Raw genomic sequence first — 20,931 nt, forward strand, 5'->3', positions numbered from 1 at the left:
TGGAGCACGAGATCCTGACGCTCAAGAGAAACCTCTCTGAGAAAGAGCAGTTTGTCAGCGAGTTAAAGGATCTGAAGGAACAACAGGCCTCCACCAATCAGGAGCTGGTCACTAAGCTCCAGACTGAGGAGGAGGTCTCTCAGAGCCTCCGAGCTGAACTCGCCAGGCTGAAAGAAGAGCAGAGGGATGAGACCAGGGAGCAGGAGGAGAAGATGGGCTCCCTCTATGAACTATCAGAGGTTGAGATCTCTGGTACCTCTGAGGAAAAGCCTGAGAAGGAGAAAAAGAAATCCTCAGCCTGGAAAAAGTTTAGGCACCGCATTGGTTTGAGGAGGAAGAGAAAGGAGAAGCAGGAGGAAGAGTCATAATCCACCTGGAGACTCTTCAAGACATATTTGCATTCAAACAGCATTAAAAAGTCAATACAGCATTAAAAAACAAAACTGTCAGCCTGTTTTGCAGGATTTTAATTTAATCTTTTGTACTATCTATACTGGATTTGCTTTAAAAAATCTGCTGTTAGAAATAACACCTTTGAATCAGATACAACATACTAAAGATTGGCACTATGCATTATGACCTGCTCGTTTTAATTTATTAAAAAAAAACAAATACAAGAACAAACACTAATGGCAATCATGATTAGCAATCTAGTGCTGCCAACAGCTGATAAGGTAAGGGAGTGTATGATTTCAATCATTTCTAATAGAGTTGGATAGAGAGTGAAAGTGTCTCATGATCTAAATATTGTCTCTAGACATACTGTATAAATACAAAGTAATACAATTCTGCAGGAGACACTAAATCTCTTTTTTGTTATTTTGTAACTATTTAAATGGTTACATTTAAAAACAAGTTCCTTTTCTTTAGGCAAAGAAGAGCTATTCGATGGTGAAAAAATCTAGTTATTGTTAATATTAGTAAATTAACTGTAAATTGATCAAGTTATTATGAACCAACCAACGCTCTATTTATTAATGTTTATACTTCTAAATGTTGTGATTTGTTGTGGGTTCGATTCCAGCTTTGGCCCTTTGCTGCATGTCATCCCCACCCCTCTCTCCCTTTATATCTGTCCTGTCTCAAATAAAGCCAAAAAAACATCTTTAAAAAAAAACCCCAAAAACAAAAGTTTAGTTCCCTCTGCAAAGGAAAAAAAAGAAAGAAAGACAAAAATATGGTGATAAAAAAATATAATAATTTTTGTTTTTTGTTTTGTTATTCCTTTTGACTTAATGCCTTCATGTTATGTACATCCTTCTTAGAAAATTGTTAACAACGACCAAAATAAACTACCATTACCATATGACAGAAAGAAGGTCTTCACAAATTGAAGGTGACAAGCGTGAGTAATTGATATCTAAATTATAATTTGGGTCATGAAGTATTCCTTTAAACACTGATTACAGATGTGTGTTTGTATACTTCTAACATGTCCTATCATCTGTCTTTGAAGCAGAAATGAAATGGAGGTCGATAAAATTGAAAGAGGGAAGATGGTAAAAAGAAAAAAGAGATGCATCCTCGATAAACAGGGGAGGGAAGGATACGTAGCACAGAGTGTGAATAATGACAAGCAGAGTAAAACATCAATGGCAAATAGACGTGAAAAGGAAGAGGCGAGTAGAGGGGAATAAAGCAACGTGAATCAAGGCAACAGATTATTTGCTTGTGGCGTAGCTGATGCATCATCTTTCATACAGATGGAGGTGCATCAGCACACAGGAGGTGGTTCAGCACTTAGCAAAATATGGAAAGCTCTAAAACAGGATTAAGTGTTTAAAGTGTACAATTACATGTTGCATCTCTGTGTGTGAAGAGAAAGGAAAAGAGTAGAGAGGGCGGCATCTGTGTGTAATAATGCCAGTGTGTTTTGTATATGTGAGTGTGTGTGTGTGTGTGTGAGTGTGTTTGTTTGGATTAGGCATTGAGTGGGGTAATGTACTGTAGCACTGAAACTGGCTTATGTAGGCAAACATAGAGCACTCTTTCTTATATCCTCAATATGGACAAACACCACAAGGATGCAAAACACACTCACAATTTGGCATGCAGCCATTTCCCATGCATGCACACAAATAAACAAATACATATTTTTATACTCTCACCTACACACACTCCCCCATGCAAACACACCTACACACGTAGACAAAACACACACACACACACACACACACACACACACAACGTTGGATGACAAACACAGATGTCGACACAGATGCTGCGAGCGCTCTCATAAGCAAACGCAGGCAGTCAGCCACTTAACACAAACAGCCATAAAGAAAACAACAGAGCAACTCAGAGATATAGTATCAAATATGAGGACAACAACTCACTCTAGGCGCGGCAATAAAGACAAAAACAGCGCACTAAATCACTCACGCACGCAAAAACTTTCAGAAAAATTGACGCCATTAAGGCAATTCAGGCATTTCTAGAGTAAATCTGACTGCCGACAAAATCAAAACAATTTAACATGAACACACAAACACACACATGTGCCCATTCAAACATACAGCCAACAGCAGCTCTGGCTGCTGCGGTGGGTCATACCATGAAGAAGGTCATGGTGCTCCCTCCGTGGATGGTGCCATACTCGATGTTGGTCTGATCGGCCAAGTCGTCTGGAGACTCGATGGGAACCTCCATCCTCTGGACGGTCAGGAAGGCTGCCAGGTTGGCCGTGTAGGAGGAGATGATGATCAGGGTGAACGCCCACCTGTAAGAGGAAGAAAAGAGGAAAAAACATTTGGAAAAGGTGAGAAAGGATATGGATACAGCCTTTCATCACAGGATATGTTATTTCTGTAACACAAAATTGATTCACATATTAATAATAATGACTTTATCAAAACCACAAAAATGTCCACAGCACACTAGATAAAGACAGACAATTCAGCCAGGAACACTCTCATCACAGATTTTAACTATTTATTGCATGAAATGGAAATACAGTTATGGTCGGCACTGATGGCTCTGCTCTTTAGATGCTCTCAGGATTGAACAAGCATCATGCTAAGCCAAAGCAAGACATTTAATGCTTATCATTTAATGCCATTTTGACCTTTGAGCCACATCAGGACTCTGAAATAGAAAGGCGCAGGCTGGGGTGCTGGAGGCAAAGCTTTGCCAGCAGCAGCAGAAGCAGCAGTGAGCGTGGTAGCACTGGTGTGACAGGGATCAGTGAGTAGGAAGTCATATTTAAAAGGGCCGCCTTATTGTGAGAATGAGCTGTGACTTGTGTGTGACTGATTAGAAACAATGATGAAAAGGCTGCCATTTACACATACACACACACACACATATATATATATATATATATATATATATATATATATATATATATATATATATATGTATGTATGTATTTATACACACATAAAAACATATCATCATTTTTAAATTACCATAGCACGTCTGTGTCACAATATCCATCTAAATCATATCTTGACCAACTTTGTGATATTAGCAAATATCATATTGTAATCCAAAGAATCAATGTAACATAGTGTTGTGATGAAGCTTGTAATTTACACCCCTAGGAAATACAAATGCAAATTTACATCAAAAAGACATAAATCAGCAAAATCAGCACCCGCATAAAAACTGGAGCACCAGATCTAGTTCAGATGACCACTGACCAAGCTCAACTCTGGGTTGACCAAAGCCAGAATAGTCAACAGGTATCAGTATACAGATTTTGTATTAAGGCCGATCAGAAAGACACAACACCATTTATGAGCATTTGGTTGGCACTACACCATCGTAGAGGTTTCAGAAGCAGTCAAATGCCATTATTAAAGGCCATGTTAAGTCTCTGCATGTTGCTTTTTCTATAAGAACACCACAAGCTGACAGCATGTTACATGGTGCAAAACTCAAGCTGTCTTCACATAAGCTGAGTACACGCTGATTTTATAAGCAAGCATATTAGCTTGTGCATATTAGCTTGTGCATATTAGCTTGTGCATACAGCTTGCGACACCAGTCTCTAGATATCTTAATCATTCGTTAAACATTGACAATATGATGGCTGATATTTTTAATCTCATTGCACATTTTTAGGGTACTACCAGATAAGAATAACTATGGACATATTAATTTTCTGTCTTCTTCACCTCTACTAATCATAATATAGCTCTTATTAGCATCATTGTTTTAAAGACTTTTTTTCTGTTTTTTTTCTTACGGATAGGTAATGCGCACATTGCAATGACAGTACTGTGTATCCGACATAGACACACAATTAAGTAGTGTCAGCACAAAGAAGAAAAAAGTAAGAAACTATACAAAAATTCGCAAGAAATAATGAGAAAGTTTTACACATTTTAAAACAACAGTAGTAATTATTAGTATTCAGAGAGGAAAGAAAAAGGGCATTTGTCGAGAAACAGTTTCCAGATCTCCAAGAAGATATTTTCCTTGTTGTTTAAGTTTTCCTTATGGATCACATTTCTAAGCTCCCTCTGCCACTGATTAAATGTGGGGCTCAACTCTCACTTCCAATGTTGTAAAATGAGGCACTATTAGCATCATATTTCATATCAAAATCAATGTAATATTGTGCACATTATGGACCAAACATTACCAAATCATCTGCATCCATTAGGTGACTGATTAAAATATTGCCAACCATATGCTGTACTGCATGCATCATTATATCATGATATAGCAGTAATCAAGATAATTTATAACACTAAAAATCACATATAACTCCAATTTTACTATGAATCAGTCCTCCTCACTGATTTGCAACACAGCCCACAAGAGTCTGTTGTACAGAAGGATGTTAAAGGGAGAGATAAACAGTACAGAAAACATTCCCAAATATATATTGTTACAGGTATTTATCATTATCACATCAAGCCCTATGGGTTTAGTAAGAAAAGGCGCTCAGGTTTCAGATAATATCCAACACCCACAACCTCAAAAAAAGACTTTGTTATGACCTTTCTTGCATGTTTAAAAACTTTCATCAAGGAGAACATCGTGTACTCACTTTACTTAATAATATCCCCCTATTCCATATCTTGCTCACCTCAGTGTAATTTGCTCTTCCTGTCTTCCTCTACCCTTTATCTCCTTAGCTCTTAGCGCTTATTATTTCTTTACTGTGCGTGAGTCTTTTTCACACTCACTCTGTTGCCACAGAAATATCATCAGGCTTCTACAGTATTTCTGTGAACTTAGCATTTTTGGATTTTTTTGCTTGGTGCTCAGCGACTGTCAGCTATGTGCTTTAAAATGTAAATGCCAATATCTCACACATCATATGTGCTTACAAAAAAAAGCAACCTCACAGGAAAAATGTAAGTACTTGATGAGGAAAATGAGTTTAACACATGTATAAAGGGACTCATGAGGTTTTGCAAATATGGCATTTAAAATTTGGAAAATTATCCATATATTGTCAAAATGGCTTATACTGTTAATATACAGTATGTTGATTTTCTAAACTAATTTGCATAGCTCTTACCCTTTTGCCGTGATCTGTATTTAATGCCTCCTCCTGTTTAATGGTTTTATCATATAATCTTGTCTTCTAGCGCTTTTATCATTTTAATGTGCTTTTATTGTATTTTATTTCAGTTTTGTTACTACTGTATTAATGTTTGATCTTAACAATTTCTACCATTCAGCATTCCTTTGTTTCTTTTTGTTCAGTACTTAAACCTGATTTTGTGCCTTACAAATACATTTGATGTTATGAATGTGCTGGTATGTATTTAATAACATAATATAGCAACAGTAAACACATTTAACACAACAATAATTAAAATGTAAAAATCCAGAATCTGCAAATATACATATATTTTTGATTTCTTATTTTATTACTGCTGAATGCATGATGTCTCCTACCATAGGTGTAGATTTCGGGGATGGGATGCAGGCGATATTCAGAACATGTTCATTTGCCCCCCCCAAAAAAATAAAAACATGAAAGTAGCAGAGGACTTTTGTTCAGACAAAATTAAAGGCATTTACATCATAAATTGACACAGAAAAGGCAAAAATTGGTGCATAAACATTCACAAGAATGCAGGAAAAGTGTTTGATGCTCAAAATTTTCAGGCGAGGGACCCCAGAACCTCCTGTTTAGTACGTGGCCCCTCCAGTTTTGAAATAAAACCACAACATGCTTGTTTAAGTTACACTGGACCACGATCAGCCTCCAAACTAACTGTGATGTAACATAATTATGCTCTTAAGTACACACCTTAAACTCAGATTTAACATGAAGACACCCCCCCTTCAGCAGATGCATGTGAAAACAGCTTTCTTGTGTCAAAGTTTGCACACACACCAGTAAAGATCAAAATACAAGTGAGGCAACGATAATCCAAAACATATTTTTGCAGGTAGGGGGACTTTAAACTGGCTGGCACACAAACAAACTGTCACTTACCACACGCCACTAACACATCTGGTGGACAGGGCTCTGGGCATTATCTCTGATCCCTGCTGCATGAAGCCTCCAACAGGGAACCACAGGCTGTTTCCCAGTGTGTACTGGTTCTCCAACATGTCCCTGCGCTCTCGCAGACACGGGTGAGGGTTGTACCACTCATAGGGGCTCAGCCTGGTGAGGAAACACAGACACAGTGGCGTGACCTTGGGGTCAAACTGCAGTACAGTAATGCAACTCCGTTATATCATTCAAGCCACCGCCAATCAGTCATTTGAACCCCTGTCAATCTGTCTGCGGGAGGTTGCATAAGGTAAGAAATTACAATATGTGACAGGCGACTCGTGTTCAACAAGATAAATGGCGATAGAGCTGCAGACGGTGGGTACAGTGTGTGATGTAATGTATTGACCTTGCAGCCAAGAAGAGCACACAGCTGACAGCCAGGTAGGCGAGCAGCATGAAGAGCCAGACAGCTGGAGAGAAGGGATCGAGGAAGGAGAAGTATCCCGGCTTTCGACCCTGGTGCAGAGAGAAAGAGGAAAAAGAGAAGTAAAGAAACGGATGGAGCAGCAGAGACAGAGAGCGGCAGACGGACAGGAAGGTACAATGTGTCAGAAAACAAGGTGTCATGTCTCAGCAGACAAGGAGTGTCCCCTTTGCACCACAGGAGGGCAGTGTCCTTCACTGCACGCTGATAGCAAGTCTGCAGTGCTTTGATACGCTAATGCTACAATCCATAAACGCTCCGTTTCACAATGCCTACTGCTGAAGCATACTTGGCTCAGACCCAAAACCTCATTAGCAATGTAAAGCTGCCACTGTTACCTAGTTACAGAGCTCTGACTTATTGGACTATTTAAATTATACCTATACATTTCACCGTAGACACTGTGAATGCAGCATGCAGAATGCTACACAAACACAATCCTCGGCTTCAAAGATGAGATCAACTCTTATGTAATATTCAGACTGACTCCTTAAGAATCTTCAAACAAGTGTAGCCCGTCGTCTTCTGTATGACCCTGTCAGCTTAAAGGCAGTGCCAACAAAAGAAATGAAATCCAATACAAGATCTGTAGTGAGTATCACCCAGCGGGCGCCCTGCGGCCCCAGATAACACCCTCACCAGTTGAACTCTGTACAAGATGCTGATCCCCAGGGTCATGAACGGCTTAGAGAAGTCGATAACTTTCTCTCTCTCTGACGTGATGGTGAAGCCTGCTACGGCCAGGTCTGCTTTCTGTAGGATTGACAAAGACAGATAGGTGGATAGATAGGAGTCGGGGTAAGGGAGAGAAAAGGCAGAGCAGGAGAGTGAGGGAGAAAAACGACAAGCGGTCAGCTACACTGTAAAATCTGACGAGTTGATTTTACTTTTTTTTAAAAAATACAATAAACCAGTTGCCTTGGAAAATGTAAGCATATCTAACTATTATCCTTACTTCATGTTTACTTTATATCTAATTAAGTTGTTACATCTTGAAAATAACGTGTTCAATTAAAAGCTCCCCTCCTATCTCTCAGCCATGCTATCGTGGAGCGTTGGTAACCATCGTACTCGTTCCCAGTCGTTGCACATCCTGCGGGTGCCAAAAATGCGTACTGAGCTATAGGAAGATGAGTCTTTCCTACTATGAACTGCATACTTATACGCTTCAGCAAAATTTTCAGCTGTCCTCACTGATAACACTGAGAGAATTCCAAGGTTTTATTTGTGATCTCATTGATTGTGACTGTCCTTGTTTTTAGATTTCTTTGTTTATTTTTATCATTTATATATTGTAAAAGCCTTGTATTTTTCTGCTTTGATAATTGTTTGTTGTATGTACCTCGGCACTACTGAAAAAATGAGGGCTCACCCTCAAAGTGTTTTCTGGGGCTTTAAATAAAATAAGTGATGATGAAATCAATCTGTCTTCAGCAATTTCAGTAATTCAAATATACTGTGCTATATATATATATATATATATATATATATATATATATGTTTTGTGCTGGTTGCAAAATAGTCAGTCATATTTGTATTTTCTAAAACATGTTAACAAAAGAGAAATCACAGCCCTCCTGACTTCGTCATTGGCTAAATTTTTTTTTGTCATTAATCACTTAAGTCAGATTAACCTGGTTTAAAAAAGTTGTTTACACTAATAAAGAACAAGGTAATTTCACCTGTCCTTTTTAAGTTGCAACAACTTGACAAAATTAAATAAATCCGGCTACATTTTGAGTAAACATGACATTTAGGTATAAAGTCATCACAAACTTTCCTTTGTCACCCAAATCGGTTTAATAAACTTATCAGATTTTAAAGTGTAACTGCACAAAAATAGAAAGACACTTGAGGCAGCACTGAGTAGATGAGAGCTCTGTGTGTACGAAATGTTGATTTCCTGAATGAAAAAGTTTGGCTTCGGCACTTGACGGCGCATTTGGAAAAACATACAGACGTGCACTCTGTCTCTCACCCTCTGGCACGCACACTCACACTTTATCCACCGTCCAAATGAGGCTAATTGCAAGTAAGCACTCGGTGGCTGGTCTTTCCACCTGTATAAAACCTTTCAGGTCTCCGGTCGCTCTGCCTTCCCTTCCATCTCTTCCATTAAAAGCTAATTGATGAACATGGGCCGCTAATTAGAGCTGAGTGATCAGGCAGTGGGGAGGGCATGGAGGGAGAGGAAGCGTGGAGAGCTGGGGGAGCACCAGCGTGGCAGGCCCCACACAGGGACCACAGTCTGGTAATTGAAGTATACCGTATGGTAATTAAGCAGAGAGGGGCTCTCATTAGCCTGCTTCAACCAGAGTGTCTGTCAGAGGCGCGCTAGGCCTGGACATGGAGAGACAAGCTTGGATAGAGGAGGGTTACTGCGAGGAAAGATGGTGCAGACAATTTTAGGCAATGCTACCACTCTCTTTTGGGGAATTATCAAGTCAGCTTTTGTCCTAGATAAGAGTCTTACTCCCCTCTGAGGGCAATTTGAGACATGGGAAGTTACAGCAGAGTTGTGGTTTGGGGCTACAGCGTGAGCGAGTGTGTGGTTGTGTGTGTGCTTGCCTGTGTGTTCAGTGTAAGTTTCTGTTTGGAAAGACACTGGTTAGAACATTAGAGCATGTTTCGTGTGTGTGTGTGTGTGTGTGTGTGTGTGTGTGTGTGTGTGTTTGTGTGTGTGTGTGTGTGTGTGTGTGTGTGTGTGTGTGTGTGTGTGTGTGTGTGTGAGAGAGAGACAGAGGGAAAGGGAGAGTATACTCACTCTGTTGATTAGCTCTCCAACCATGCCAGTCCAAGAGCCGTTGGGCTCTGGAGCCCCATACAACCCGTCATCCACCAGCTTGATCTTGAAGGAGAATTTCAAGATGTCTGCCAGCTCCTTCAGCATGTCGACACAGAAGCCCTCGTACTGGTCGTTGCCCTGGAAATCCTGGTAGTTGTCTCTGCGCATCACATATGGGTTCTCCTGAGCATGGGGGGGACATGAGGAGTTTTGTAATCCAAAGCTGAGAGGACGGATTACTGAATGAAATGTATTGGGCTCAACGTTTCAAAATTAGGGATGTGTATTGTAAAAAAAAAAAAAAGTTGTTAAATCAATTATACATAGTCCAACATTTTGGGAAATTTGTTTTCTGGCAGAGAGTGATGAGAAGATCAATACCACTCTCATACTCAAAGTGGAAACAGAGTAAAGCAGCTACCCTGGCTCTATCGGGTGTTCGTAAAATTCACCAACACCACATCTAAATCTCACTAATCACTAATTAAAGGTTCATTCAGTCCATTAACAAAGCTGCAAACCACTATTTACTATGTAAATAACATGTATAGTGGAACAATGGTGTCCTGAGCAGATAGTGAAGTCATGCCATCTCACTGTGTGTTGTAATCTAAGTTCCTCTGTGTTTTTTTGTGGTAGGCTGATCGAGCCCTGCGTGCATGTTAGTGCATGTGTGTATCCCACCGGCTAACTCATCACTGCCAATATCAGCATTGCAGAAGCATGGCGCCCACCCTCTGGTTCCCCCCTAGTTAAAACCTATCGCTCTGTCAGTAGTATTGCTGTGGTTTAAGCACCGTTTTCGGAGCAGGGTTGCAGCAGTATATGAGTTTTAAAGTATACTGTGGTATGAAAATTAACGGCTATCATTCCTTCTCCATTTAAAAACACAGTTGGACAGAGAATCTCCCCTTTGTCAGGTTAGACTATTTACACACTCTAATATAAAAACATGATGTCAAGTTTAAATGTTAGTCCTAAAACATTTGTTCAACCTAAAAAGAAACCTTCAATTTTTCATTCATTTAGGATCCATATAACTGATAATAATAATAGTTCTGTAATACCCTGATCTTGTAAAAAAAAACAAAAGCAATATTTTCTGTGACAGTTATCACACCATGAAGATCCCAAACTGTTGCAACCCTATTTTGGCTTTTTCCCTGTTATCTGCTGTCAGTTCAGCCACCTCCATGTTGAAAACTGATAACTCATCTGCTCTGAACTCTCCATAGAGCCCTTTTAATTATTATAACTTGTCTTTTTGATCAATCCAGTTAAGTCTTTGTGCTAAGCTAACTGGCTGTAGCTTCATATTTACAGTACAGACACACATTCTCATCATACTCTCGGCAAGAAATTGAATGAGCTTATTTCCAAAAAAGTTAAACCAGTCCTTTAAGAAAGCTAGTAAACCAGCAGAAGATGCTATTAGCATGCCATTGGTCATTTTGTAAAGGCAGAGGCATCTTTAATCTCAAATTAAATGTACTAAATGTACTAAATGTATTAAATGTACTTTAAAGAAACTCTTCACCATCAACATTTGTGAATCAATTAGTCATGTTGTGCTACCTTAAATTCATGAAGGAATCTTTGTTTTTCTAGCATGCCTCCATGGGAAATGGCAAACATATGGATTGACTGATTGTTTGGGGGGCCGCATTTAACTACAGCAAAAATACATCAAAACATCCATATACAAACTCTCACATGCTCAGTTCTTCCCAATTACATCGATTTTTTCCCCAAAAAATGTTAGTTATGGAGTCTGGCTTTGTAGAGCGTATTAATAAGTTTCACTTTCAGTTCTGTTTCGTGGAAATGCATGTGTTTGAGAAGTACTGAGTTAACGACTGGATAAATGGCACTTGTATGTGTGAGTTTTTAAACTGATGTTTTGATACAGTTTTGCTGCTGTTTAACAGGCTCCCCAGTTAATAAAACAATATGTTACCTGTTTTCCGTTGATGCACGCAAGAAAAACAAAGTTTTCTTTGTGAGTTCAAGGCAACAGGCGATGAAGAATTGACTTACAAACTGTCATTTTGTGGTGAAGTATTTGGGATTTCCAGCAGTTTTGCACATTGAAGAGTGATACTCAGTCTGTCAGAGCAGTTGTGCCGGAAAGCCTGTAAACTGGGAGCACTGAGTTTTAAAGACATGGGACTTAACCAGGCTGGGTGAGTCTAAAAAAAAAGATTATATACAGCTGCATCATGGGAATAGTGGGATTCAGCTTTTTAGGAGCTTGAGCAACACTTTGGTCTGAAAGTCAGGATATCTTCCCTGCTTCTGCAGAATCAATTTAGACCATTCTTCTTTTAATCTGTCTCTTGTGAGAGAGAAACGTTGTGGAAGTCCAATACTAAGTTGCTGGAGAACTCCTTTAAAATAGATAAAATGGCTGCAGAAGTAGGTGAGAGAGCCATAAAGGCGGACAGAGTCAGTGACCACAGTCTGGCCCCTGAAATGGGTAGATGCAGACAAACCAAGAGAAGCTCTATTTTCATTATGAGAACAGAGTCTTAATAAGTGTACTTAATATTTTCACCTAAAGGAGAAATTATGTCATAAAGCTGGCATATACTGCTAGAGATCCCACAGCACACAAACAAGAGTGAAGTTATGTACAGCCTGGGAGAAAACAGCAAAATCTTGCTGCAAATTATGTATGCTTGTCATAACCAAGAAGAAGACACTCTTTGTTCTACCAGTTTTTGTTTTTTTGGGGTTTTTTTTGTTGCTATTTTATGCTTTAGAGGATTGTGAATATTTATGTTTTCTATTTTGTTTTCTTAAAAATGCAATATTCGCCGCAGGCTCCCTCGATTGAGGATTGGATAGGCACAGTTCATCAAAGATAAACAGTACAGTGGATAAATTGACATATTCCCCCAGTTAAATTCACCAATATGTGGTCATGGTAGATTGACTTTATTGGAACCCAAATACAAGACTTTACGAGAAACACTTGTGCATAATATGATTACTGCCATTACATCCACTCATTTTGTAATGTATATAGTTGGGGAGTTTTTGGTAGCAGAAATTAATGCCTGTGAAATATGGCCTTGGGGAAGGAACTTTTGTGTTTTCCTACTTTTATAAACAACAGAAGAAGTTAGAGGTAAAATCACTTATTTTTAACTTTCCCATTCTTACTTATTGTTATTGATTAATTCATTTATTTTCTCTCTATTTGGGACCTAATTGGTCAAAGTGTGGCTTTAATAAAGCAAAATAAAAGTGGCATAAATTTTGATTACTTGGATCTTAATGGTTGGGTTTTTTTATCTTTATGGTTTTGTTTGTTTAGTTATATCTTTCCTTTAAGCATTTGATTTTGTTGTGATATAATTGCCAAAACAGTTGTGAAGTGAAGTATTCGTAACTGTTTTTGTAAAACCCCTGGTTGCCAATAAAAAATTAAAAACTAAAATGCCAGTAAAGCCTATTAGATGTGATATTACAGCATAACGTGGTGCAAGGGATTTACTGTATCTGGTGTTTTTACATATCTAGCCTGACCTGAAGATGATGGAGCGGCATCATGTGAGGGATTTATTGATTTTCTGATATAACATTACTCATATGGAAACCAGACGGAGACAACTTGTAGTGTTCTGACATTATCAGACCAAAACCAGGATGTTGGCAATTTGAATTTAGAAACACATCTCTCTCAGCACTCAGTCAGCAGTCAGTTTCTGTGACAGCTAACAGTTACAGCAAAATTAGCAGTAACAGACCACCACGCAGCACGAGCTGCGGCACAGCCTGCACTGTAACACAAAAACAACCCCGACCTCACCAGCGTGGTGGTCCAGAAGGTAACAGTGACCTTACCAGTATGGTGGTGACAATGAGCGTCTTGTTTGCCAGCGTCTCTGAGACATTGATATCCAGACTGGTGGAGTTCATTGCCAGGGTGTTGTTGGAGTACCAGACTCCGATCTAACAAAGAGAAAGAAAATGAAAGGTTATTATGGGATTAATAATGTAGTACTAAACTTCACTGCAACTCTTTTACTGTTGTTGCAGGTTCCATATATAGCAAATAAGTATTTCAGCGAGTGCATTAACACTATTGGTCTATTTTATGGAGTACGTTTGCATGTTGAATATTTTATACTTTGCTTGTATCATACTGTTTCATGCTATATATGCACACTGATTTAATTGCCCCCGGTGGAGCGATACACATACTGGCATTGTAAAACAAAAAAAAAAGAAAAAAAAAAGGTACCAATGTGTACAGGCAAAGCAATGGGCTGCAACAAGAGGGCAAAAAAATGAAAAGCATTCATAATCAGGAGTTTCATAGCTACATCTATTTTCATTTACGAACACCTTTCTTCAACTGCATAAAAAACAGCACGCATATTTCCATTTTATGGAGACAGTAAAGTCACTTAGGTACATAAGCGTGTGATTATGACCTAACCAGTGTGCAGGGGTGGAACCGCAGCGCACAGGCATTTCTCTGGGAGATATTACTGTACATCTTTCAATAGGTCAGAGGAGAGGTAATGGCTCCTCAGACAGAATCACAGTTTTTCTATAACACTCTTTATCCCACCCTGACATTTAAGAATGGTCTTCTCCACAGTGTGGCTGCTGCTGTGCAGAGAGGTGGGCAGAGTTAAAATGTTAATTATCGCAACCCAACTCACCCGCAGAGTTAAAGTCTAGAAGAACGTGTGGTTATCAGGTGGTATTTAGTGTTAGCACGGAAAGCAGTTGGCCTATAGCAGCACCCGGCAAGACGTATTAAAGGAAGGTGAAGAGAAAGTGTTTCCTCCAGTCAATGAACCGCAACGTAATTCCCTCAGTCTGGATCTGCAGTGATGTGTGTACTTACGCTTCATTTAATCTCGATTTTGAAATGCAGGTGAAATGCATTTTGCTTTCTATCTTCCCACACCTTTCCTTTGAATGCTCACTGGAGGAGTCTGACGAAATAACGCCACCAAAAATGGTCCCAAACACCTCGTTGGCTGGGTCTGCCAGCACTTTATTTTGGTTCCCCGAATTGCCCAACTACCCTTCACAAATGTGTTGTGGCACTTAACTACATCAAAAGGATAAAATGCCTAAACTGACAAGGGAGGTCTGCTCCGGGAAAATGAATGACAGAGGATTTATGTGAAGAACAAAAACTGTGAAGTGAAACTATATGTGACTTCTGAAATAAGAAATGACAGGATTCCTCTTACAAATAAAAAGGTTTAGGACTTTAGTAGGGCTGCCCCCTGAAAGTCAGAGGCCTCTTACTTGACTGAGATTCCTTTAAGGTGAGAAGTGTTTTTTGTTGTCAGTCACTGTGCGGTAAACTTCTGGTGACATTTTGGTCCCAAGATTTAGTGCAAGTCACTATCTTATGTTAGCTTATCTCATCTTATCTTGTCTTAAAATCAGCAAACTTGTTGATTTCTGTTGTCATTTTCAGCCTGTAATGTTTAAGTATATAGTAAACCCTTTGAAACCTAGATTGACATCACTTTTCTCGTGCTAAATTCAGGTACCCTCCGCAGGTATTTAAGTTTTTGTGAGCAAATTGGTTCGATTTCTCTCAAAACAAAAAAGACAACGAGCAAGCTGACAAAAAATGCCCCACGAATTGCAAGAAATTAATAGATTAAAATCATTTTTTTAAAAGATAGGGAAAATGTCTAGAGAACTATATTTAGAATGAACATAATTATATATTAAAATTTATTTTACAGAATTTTTTAAAAAAAAAATTAGGCTCAGGTAATTTCTTGTTCTGTTTTTTGTTTTGTGCTAATTTTCAGGTAATTGGTTTTTTTTTTGTTTTTTTTTTTACAAATTTCTTGCTAATTTCTGGGTCATTTCTTCTTAAGTTGCTCATTGCCTTCTTCCAATGTTTTTGGAAGCAATAAAGCCAAATTGCCCAGGTTTCAAACGATCACACACAGTGGTCTGTTTCCACTGTGCCATTTCTGCTGTGCTCATTTTATTTACTATGTTGATTTGCTCGAGTGAACCAAATCTACTGGCACATAAGCTAAGCGATGGACCGCTGTCGATGGGGCAGCCACAAAACATATTTTAGCCATTAAGAAAAATATAATATTAGTCTAAGTGTACGCCAGAATAGACGTAGAATAGAAGTAAAATCACTGTTTTTGTCAATGGAGCCTGGTTGCTTTAATATAACTTCATATACATTACAGCTTCAATTCCCCATCGGAAAAGGCTGTCTGAGGACAAGTTTAAGCGTTAAAAATATTCAAAATATAGTGTACACTTAAACTGATACTGTTTTTATTGGTATGCCTTTTTGAGGTGGCTTAAGATGAACTAACTCAGGCGCTGTTTGCTCAGCATTGGTTGATTTTATGTACGTGACATGAGGATTTACCCATACTACCCAGAAGAAATTGTAAATAAACATTGTGTTTTGGTCAACACAAACTAAGCCTGAGCAAATCCAGTTCTATACAAAACAAAGAGAAAAATAAACTCATTAAGCCTCCATGCAGATAGTATATACAGTATTATATATACAGTAGGATGAGCAGAGATTAATCTGGACATCCACGCTGTGCTGAGCTTGAGGCCAGTTGCACTGATTCCCACAAATGAATGTCACTGTTGTTATGCATGGGACAAGAATAAACCAACCACTAATAAAATGCCATTTATGTATGTTTTTAGATTCGAGAACATCAAGCTAGCATCCAACAAACAAACAACAACAAACAGAATGCCTGGGACCAAACATCAAAACGCATTCAACAAACTACAAAAAACACAACACTGCAGACCTGCTTAAAATCTAGCAACCGAAATACAAGCAGATAATGTATTACCACAGTCTTCAGATAAAGTGAATGTTAACACGTATTTGTAGCTACAACATGACCCTCATCTGATGGCAGGTTACACTACGGTACCGTCAGGTGAAACGCATCAAACTACCTTCACAAAGTAAAGATATTTGGCTGCTATCGCAGCAGCCGGCGATGAGGCTGACCTCAGTGTTAAACACCTCCTCAGGCACAGTGAAATCAGACGGGCAACCTGTAACTAACCCAAAGCCTATGGGTGGTGTGACCTGGCTGCGGCATGATAACAGGTGACTCCTGACCTCTTTGTGGCCTCCTCGGTGTTTCTCCAGGATCCGCAGGGTGTAGTTGGTCCTCTGACCTTTGCTGTTGAACTCCACACGCCCTGTCAGACCATCGTACTCCACCTGGCAGGCAGACGGAGAGAGAGTGAGGTGAGAAAGCATGAGAGAGGAAGGGGAGAGAGGAGAAGAAAATGAGAGGAAAGCTGTAGAAATGAATGCGGACAATCTTCTATATAAAAGCAAACATTTTTCTTCTCACTATCCATCATGATTAGGCAGACAGGTACTATCTACGGTGATTAAGAGGAAGAAGAGAGTGAGAGACAAAAGGATAGAAAGAGCCAGAGAGACAGAGGAAGTGTCTGAGGCTGGACCAGACAGGGGTGATCAGTTATGGATCAACTAGGAGAAAGTGAGTGACTGAGCAAGAGGCTCAGGAGAAGCAGCAGAGAGAGTCGACAGCTCCCTAATAAGACTCAGAAGTGCACCTCTCAGCTCAGCTCTGCCTCTCCAAAAAACCCAGGTGTTGGCACAGTAAGCGAGATCTATGATGAATGGCACAGCGCTGAAGATGGAGCACACCATGATGTTGACTAACAAAGGCAGATGTCGGGCCGGTGGGAAGGAGGCAATGAGAGATGGGGCTCGGGCTGCCTTGACAACAGTTAGTCGATGAAAGGAACACACAGACGACCAGAGATGAGGGGATGACAGAGAGAGAGAGAGGATACATACAACATGAGATGAGAATGATACAGACTGTAGCTGTTTTCAATCATCAGTGCCCACAATTGTGATCAGTGATAATCATCTGAGTTGTTTTCAAGCAAAAATGTAAATACGCCAAATATTTGGGCTGTTAGTCTCACAAAACGGGGCTGCACGTTTACACTAATATTCAAGTATTATTCCGTATATGACGATATTCTGAGGTTGTTACGGGTCATAAAGACAGCATTTTCTGTTTGGATATTCCCAATAAAGCCTTTTTCTGAATGAATCTGACATGTAGAATACGGCAATATTATTTAGGTTTTAGGGGCATTCTTTGGACATGTATGCAGTGCATTTGGACAATGCATCTCAGCTGGAGTTTTAATCACAGTTAGTGACACCCTGCCTCTTTTCTGTCTACAGTCAGCACTGTGAGCTGACATGGATGTGCTGTAAACAAACCAACAGTTAATAAGGCTGGTGGGGAGATGCATGCCTAAAAGAAATGCCCCGATTCCTGGTCGGAAGAGGAAGCACACCTACTTTTACCAGATTATGAAAGACTTGGATATGAACAGGTGTTTGCATATGGACAAATATCAAAACACCGACCTTATCAAGCAGGTGGTTGAAGAAAGAATGAGGGAGGTTGTGTTCACATGGTCAAACAATACTGGTAAACCAACCAGTAACCAACCAACAATACTGGTAAACTGGTAAACCAACTTTGAAAAAACCCTACTGTTGATGCAAAGTGGCAAAGTTACACTTTTCCATATTCGATATGATAAACCACATGTTTAGTCTTTCTTTTAACAGCGTATGCAGGGCTGCATGTCAATGGGAATATTAGTGAAATATTCTTTTTTATCAGTCATGTAAACAGCTTGGCAGAAATATTGTCTTTTTTGGAATAACAAAATTGAATATTTTGTGCCTGCAAACACAGTTTATGATTAACTTCATCGTCTTTTATTACTCATTTCATCATTTATGAAATGTCAGAAAATACTGTAAAATACTTACGCCTAAGGTTTTTCAAGTGTTTTGTTTTATCCAACCAACCGTCCAAAAAACAAGTTCACAATCATGTACAATGAAGAAAAGCAGCCTGAGAATTAGAGTCTGGAATGAGCATTAATTTGGCATTTTTGCTTGAATGGCCATGTAACAGTGTGCACATTTAAACAAGAACTCCAAAGGTGAACAAAAGTAAACATAAACATTTGACTATTTACAGAAAAAGTATCTTTATATTACAAAACAACACAATAAAATACTTAACAGTAATCTAATACTGCACTGGTGCAGAGTGCAAACAATGATTGATGCAGATATGGAACGACTGATGTAACATGCTTCTTAATATATATGAGGTAGATGGATATGACAGTATAAACTATACAGCGATGCTCGTGCATTGATACTGATTATTTTAACACGCTGAAGACATACTGTGCAGGATTTTCCTTTAAAAAAAGTATAAAAATATAGATTCATACAAAAGTAGAACCTCGCCTCTGCCTGTATTTTCTCATTTTTGGATGTTTCTGGGTGTCAGCCTTTGGGTAGTATTGTGTAGCCCTGAGCCAATAGCAGCACAAGGTGGGACTCTATAAAAATGTAGTGTCCCCCCGCCTCTTTCCTCTGCTCTGTGGCTGCGCGTTGTGGGTCCATGAGTCTGTTTGATGGAGGGTGACGTTGAGCCCCTCACAGGCACACACAGAGCAGAGAAGCCAAATGAACAGGATGAAGCACGTGCCCCAGATGAATTCACACAAAATCCATATAATGCAGTACCTTCCTGTACGGTTGCACAGAGGTGTGGGTTTGTTTATTTGTGCTTTAGAACATAACCGCCACGAAACAATCGGAAAATAACAGATTATTGCTCTGATTCAATGCTGCTCCATCAGTCTTGTTGAGCCGAGGAGGAAGGGCTAGGTCTGAATGTCGGATTTACAAACAGTAAGCAACAAATCCCGCAGAGTATGCTTTTAAACAACAGTGAGTTTTTAGACTATGACATAAATAATTTACAGGTAAAGTGAATGTTTCAATTACCTGCTCGATTACCCAATTGATCATTGAAATAGTTGCCAATTAATTTTTGATTGATCATTTCAGCTCTAATTTGAAGATTTCCCCAACATCTCATGTCAATATCAACTGAGACCATACCTGAAGCTCATAGCCTACCTGAATGATGTATTAGTTTCTACATGGTGCATGATCATGTGTATCAGCAGGTGATTTCACAATAAGCATTTACCATGCGCAGGTAGTTCATCAGACTGGTCCCGTGTTGCCAGATCTGAGGAGAGGTGCAGCTGAGCGGCTTCACTCCGATTTCCTGACTGCGGTTCAATTCCCTCACCGCCCCCACCACCACATGCACCGCATCAAACATCAGTGCTGACGAGAGCTGTGGAAAGGGGGAGAGGTGACAGGAGAGCAATGGAGAGGGGGAGGGAGTCCAAACAGGGGGGGAGAGAAGGAAATAGTGAGGAGAGAGACAAGGAGTCAAGGGAGAAGATGCGATGAGGAAAGATGTGCGAGCACAGATGATTGAACGGTTAACAGGGACGAAGAGAGGGAAAATAAGAGAGAGAAGAGATGTGAGGTATGAGTAAACCAGTGGGGAGGAAACACAGACGGATACATCAATACCCATTAAATACAAGCAAAAGACTAGCTGAATCTCTTTAACGGCTCCATGAATCACTGGAGGAATAAAGTGGCTTAATGTTACGTGGCAAACAAAGCTTTACTCCTGAATGTGAGCACGCATGAGTGTGCTTGCAAGAGACTGACCGCGGGGCCGGGGTACGTCAGGTCACAGCCCTCCCACCAAGAGAGGTTAAGGCTCCTGATGAACTCCAAATAGAACGGATGGGTGGTGTTAAACATGGAGAACCCCACAATGTTGGACTGCTCATCCACTATGTCATCCAATCTCAGGAGTGGGAAGTCCTAGAAAGGAGGAGGAAGAGGAGGAGCGGGGAGGGTGTTTGCACAGAGAGCAAGAGAAAATTGAGGTGAGTGACAATGTTGACTGTGTATCAAATCTTAGCACGCAGGAAAAATACCGTGCAAAAAAGAGTGAGATAAAGAAAAAGAGAAGCTACGGGGGGGTGACAACATCTAATCTCTGATGGAAAGAGAAAAAAAAGGATATAGACAGGTAAAAAATGGGAAAACAGTGATACAGGGGGGAAAGAGAGGTTGATGGAAATGACTCCAGTTGCTTTTCACAGAGATATACACACAAGACGTGGCATCTAAAGCACAAGAGCACATCATGTAGGGAAATAAATAAAAAATATTCAGGCGCACGGTATAAAGTGACACATTAATTCAAATGGTGGGAGGGGAGGGGAGCGTATCAAAGAGGCAGATGAAAAACACCGGAAGCACAGAGAAGGTGACGGGTGGCA

General features: G+C 39.7%; 1 protein-coding gene across 3 annotated transcripts in view; it reads right to left on the reverse strand.

The window, feature by feature from the left end:
- Positions 1 to 20,931, reverse strand: part of grik5 (glutamate receptor, ionotropic, kainate 5) — a 118,858-nt gene that overhangs the window by 20,036 nt on the left and 77,891 nt on the right. For all 3 annotated transcript variants that reach the window (XM_088084347.1, XM_088084346.1, XM_088084348.1), the window contains exons 10-18: positions 20,309 to 20,467; positions 19,767 to 19,919; positions 16,799 to 16,903; positions 13,531 to 13,638; positions 9,661 to 9,864; positions 7,536 to 7,649; positions 6,819 to 6,928; positions 6,407 to 6,580; positions 2,554 to 2,719 (exon numbers count right to left, since the gene is read on the reverse strand). In XM_088084347.1, coding sequence (XP_087940473.1) covers positions 2,554 to 2,719; positions 6,407 to 6,580; positions 6,819 to 6,928; positions 7,536 to 7,649; positions 9,661 to 9,864; positions 13,531 to 13,638; positions 16,799 to 16,903; positions 19,767 to 19,919; positions 20,309 to 20,467 — 1,293 coding nt within the window. The remainder of the gene's footprint in view (positions 1 to 2,553; positions 2,720 to 6,406; positions 6,581 to 6,818; positions 6,929 to 7,535; positions 7,650 to 9,660; positions 9,865 to 13,530; positions 13,639 to 16,798; positions 16,904 to 19,766; positions 19,920 to 20,308; positions 20,468 to 20,931) is intronic.

Source organism: Plectropomus leopardus, chromosome 11 (assembly GCF_026936395.1).
Source record: "Plectropomus leopardus strain MGB_pleo_1.0 chromosome 11, ASM2693639v1, whole genome shotgun sequence".
Classification (NCBI taxonomy): domain Eukaryota; kingdom Metazoa; phylum Chordata; class Actinopteri; order Perciformes; family Serranidae; genus Plectropomus; species Plectropomus leopardus.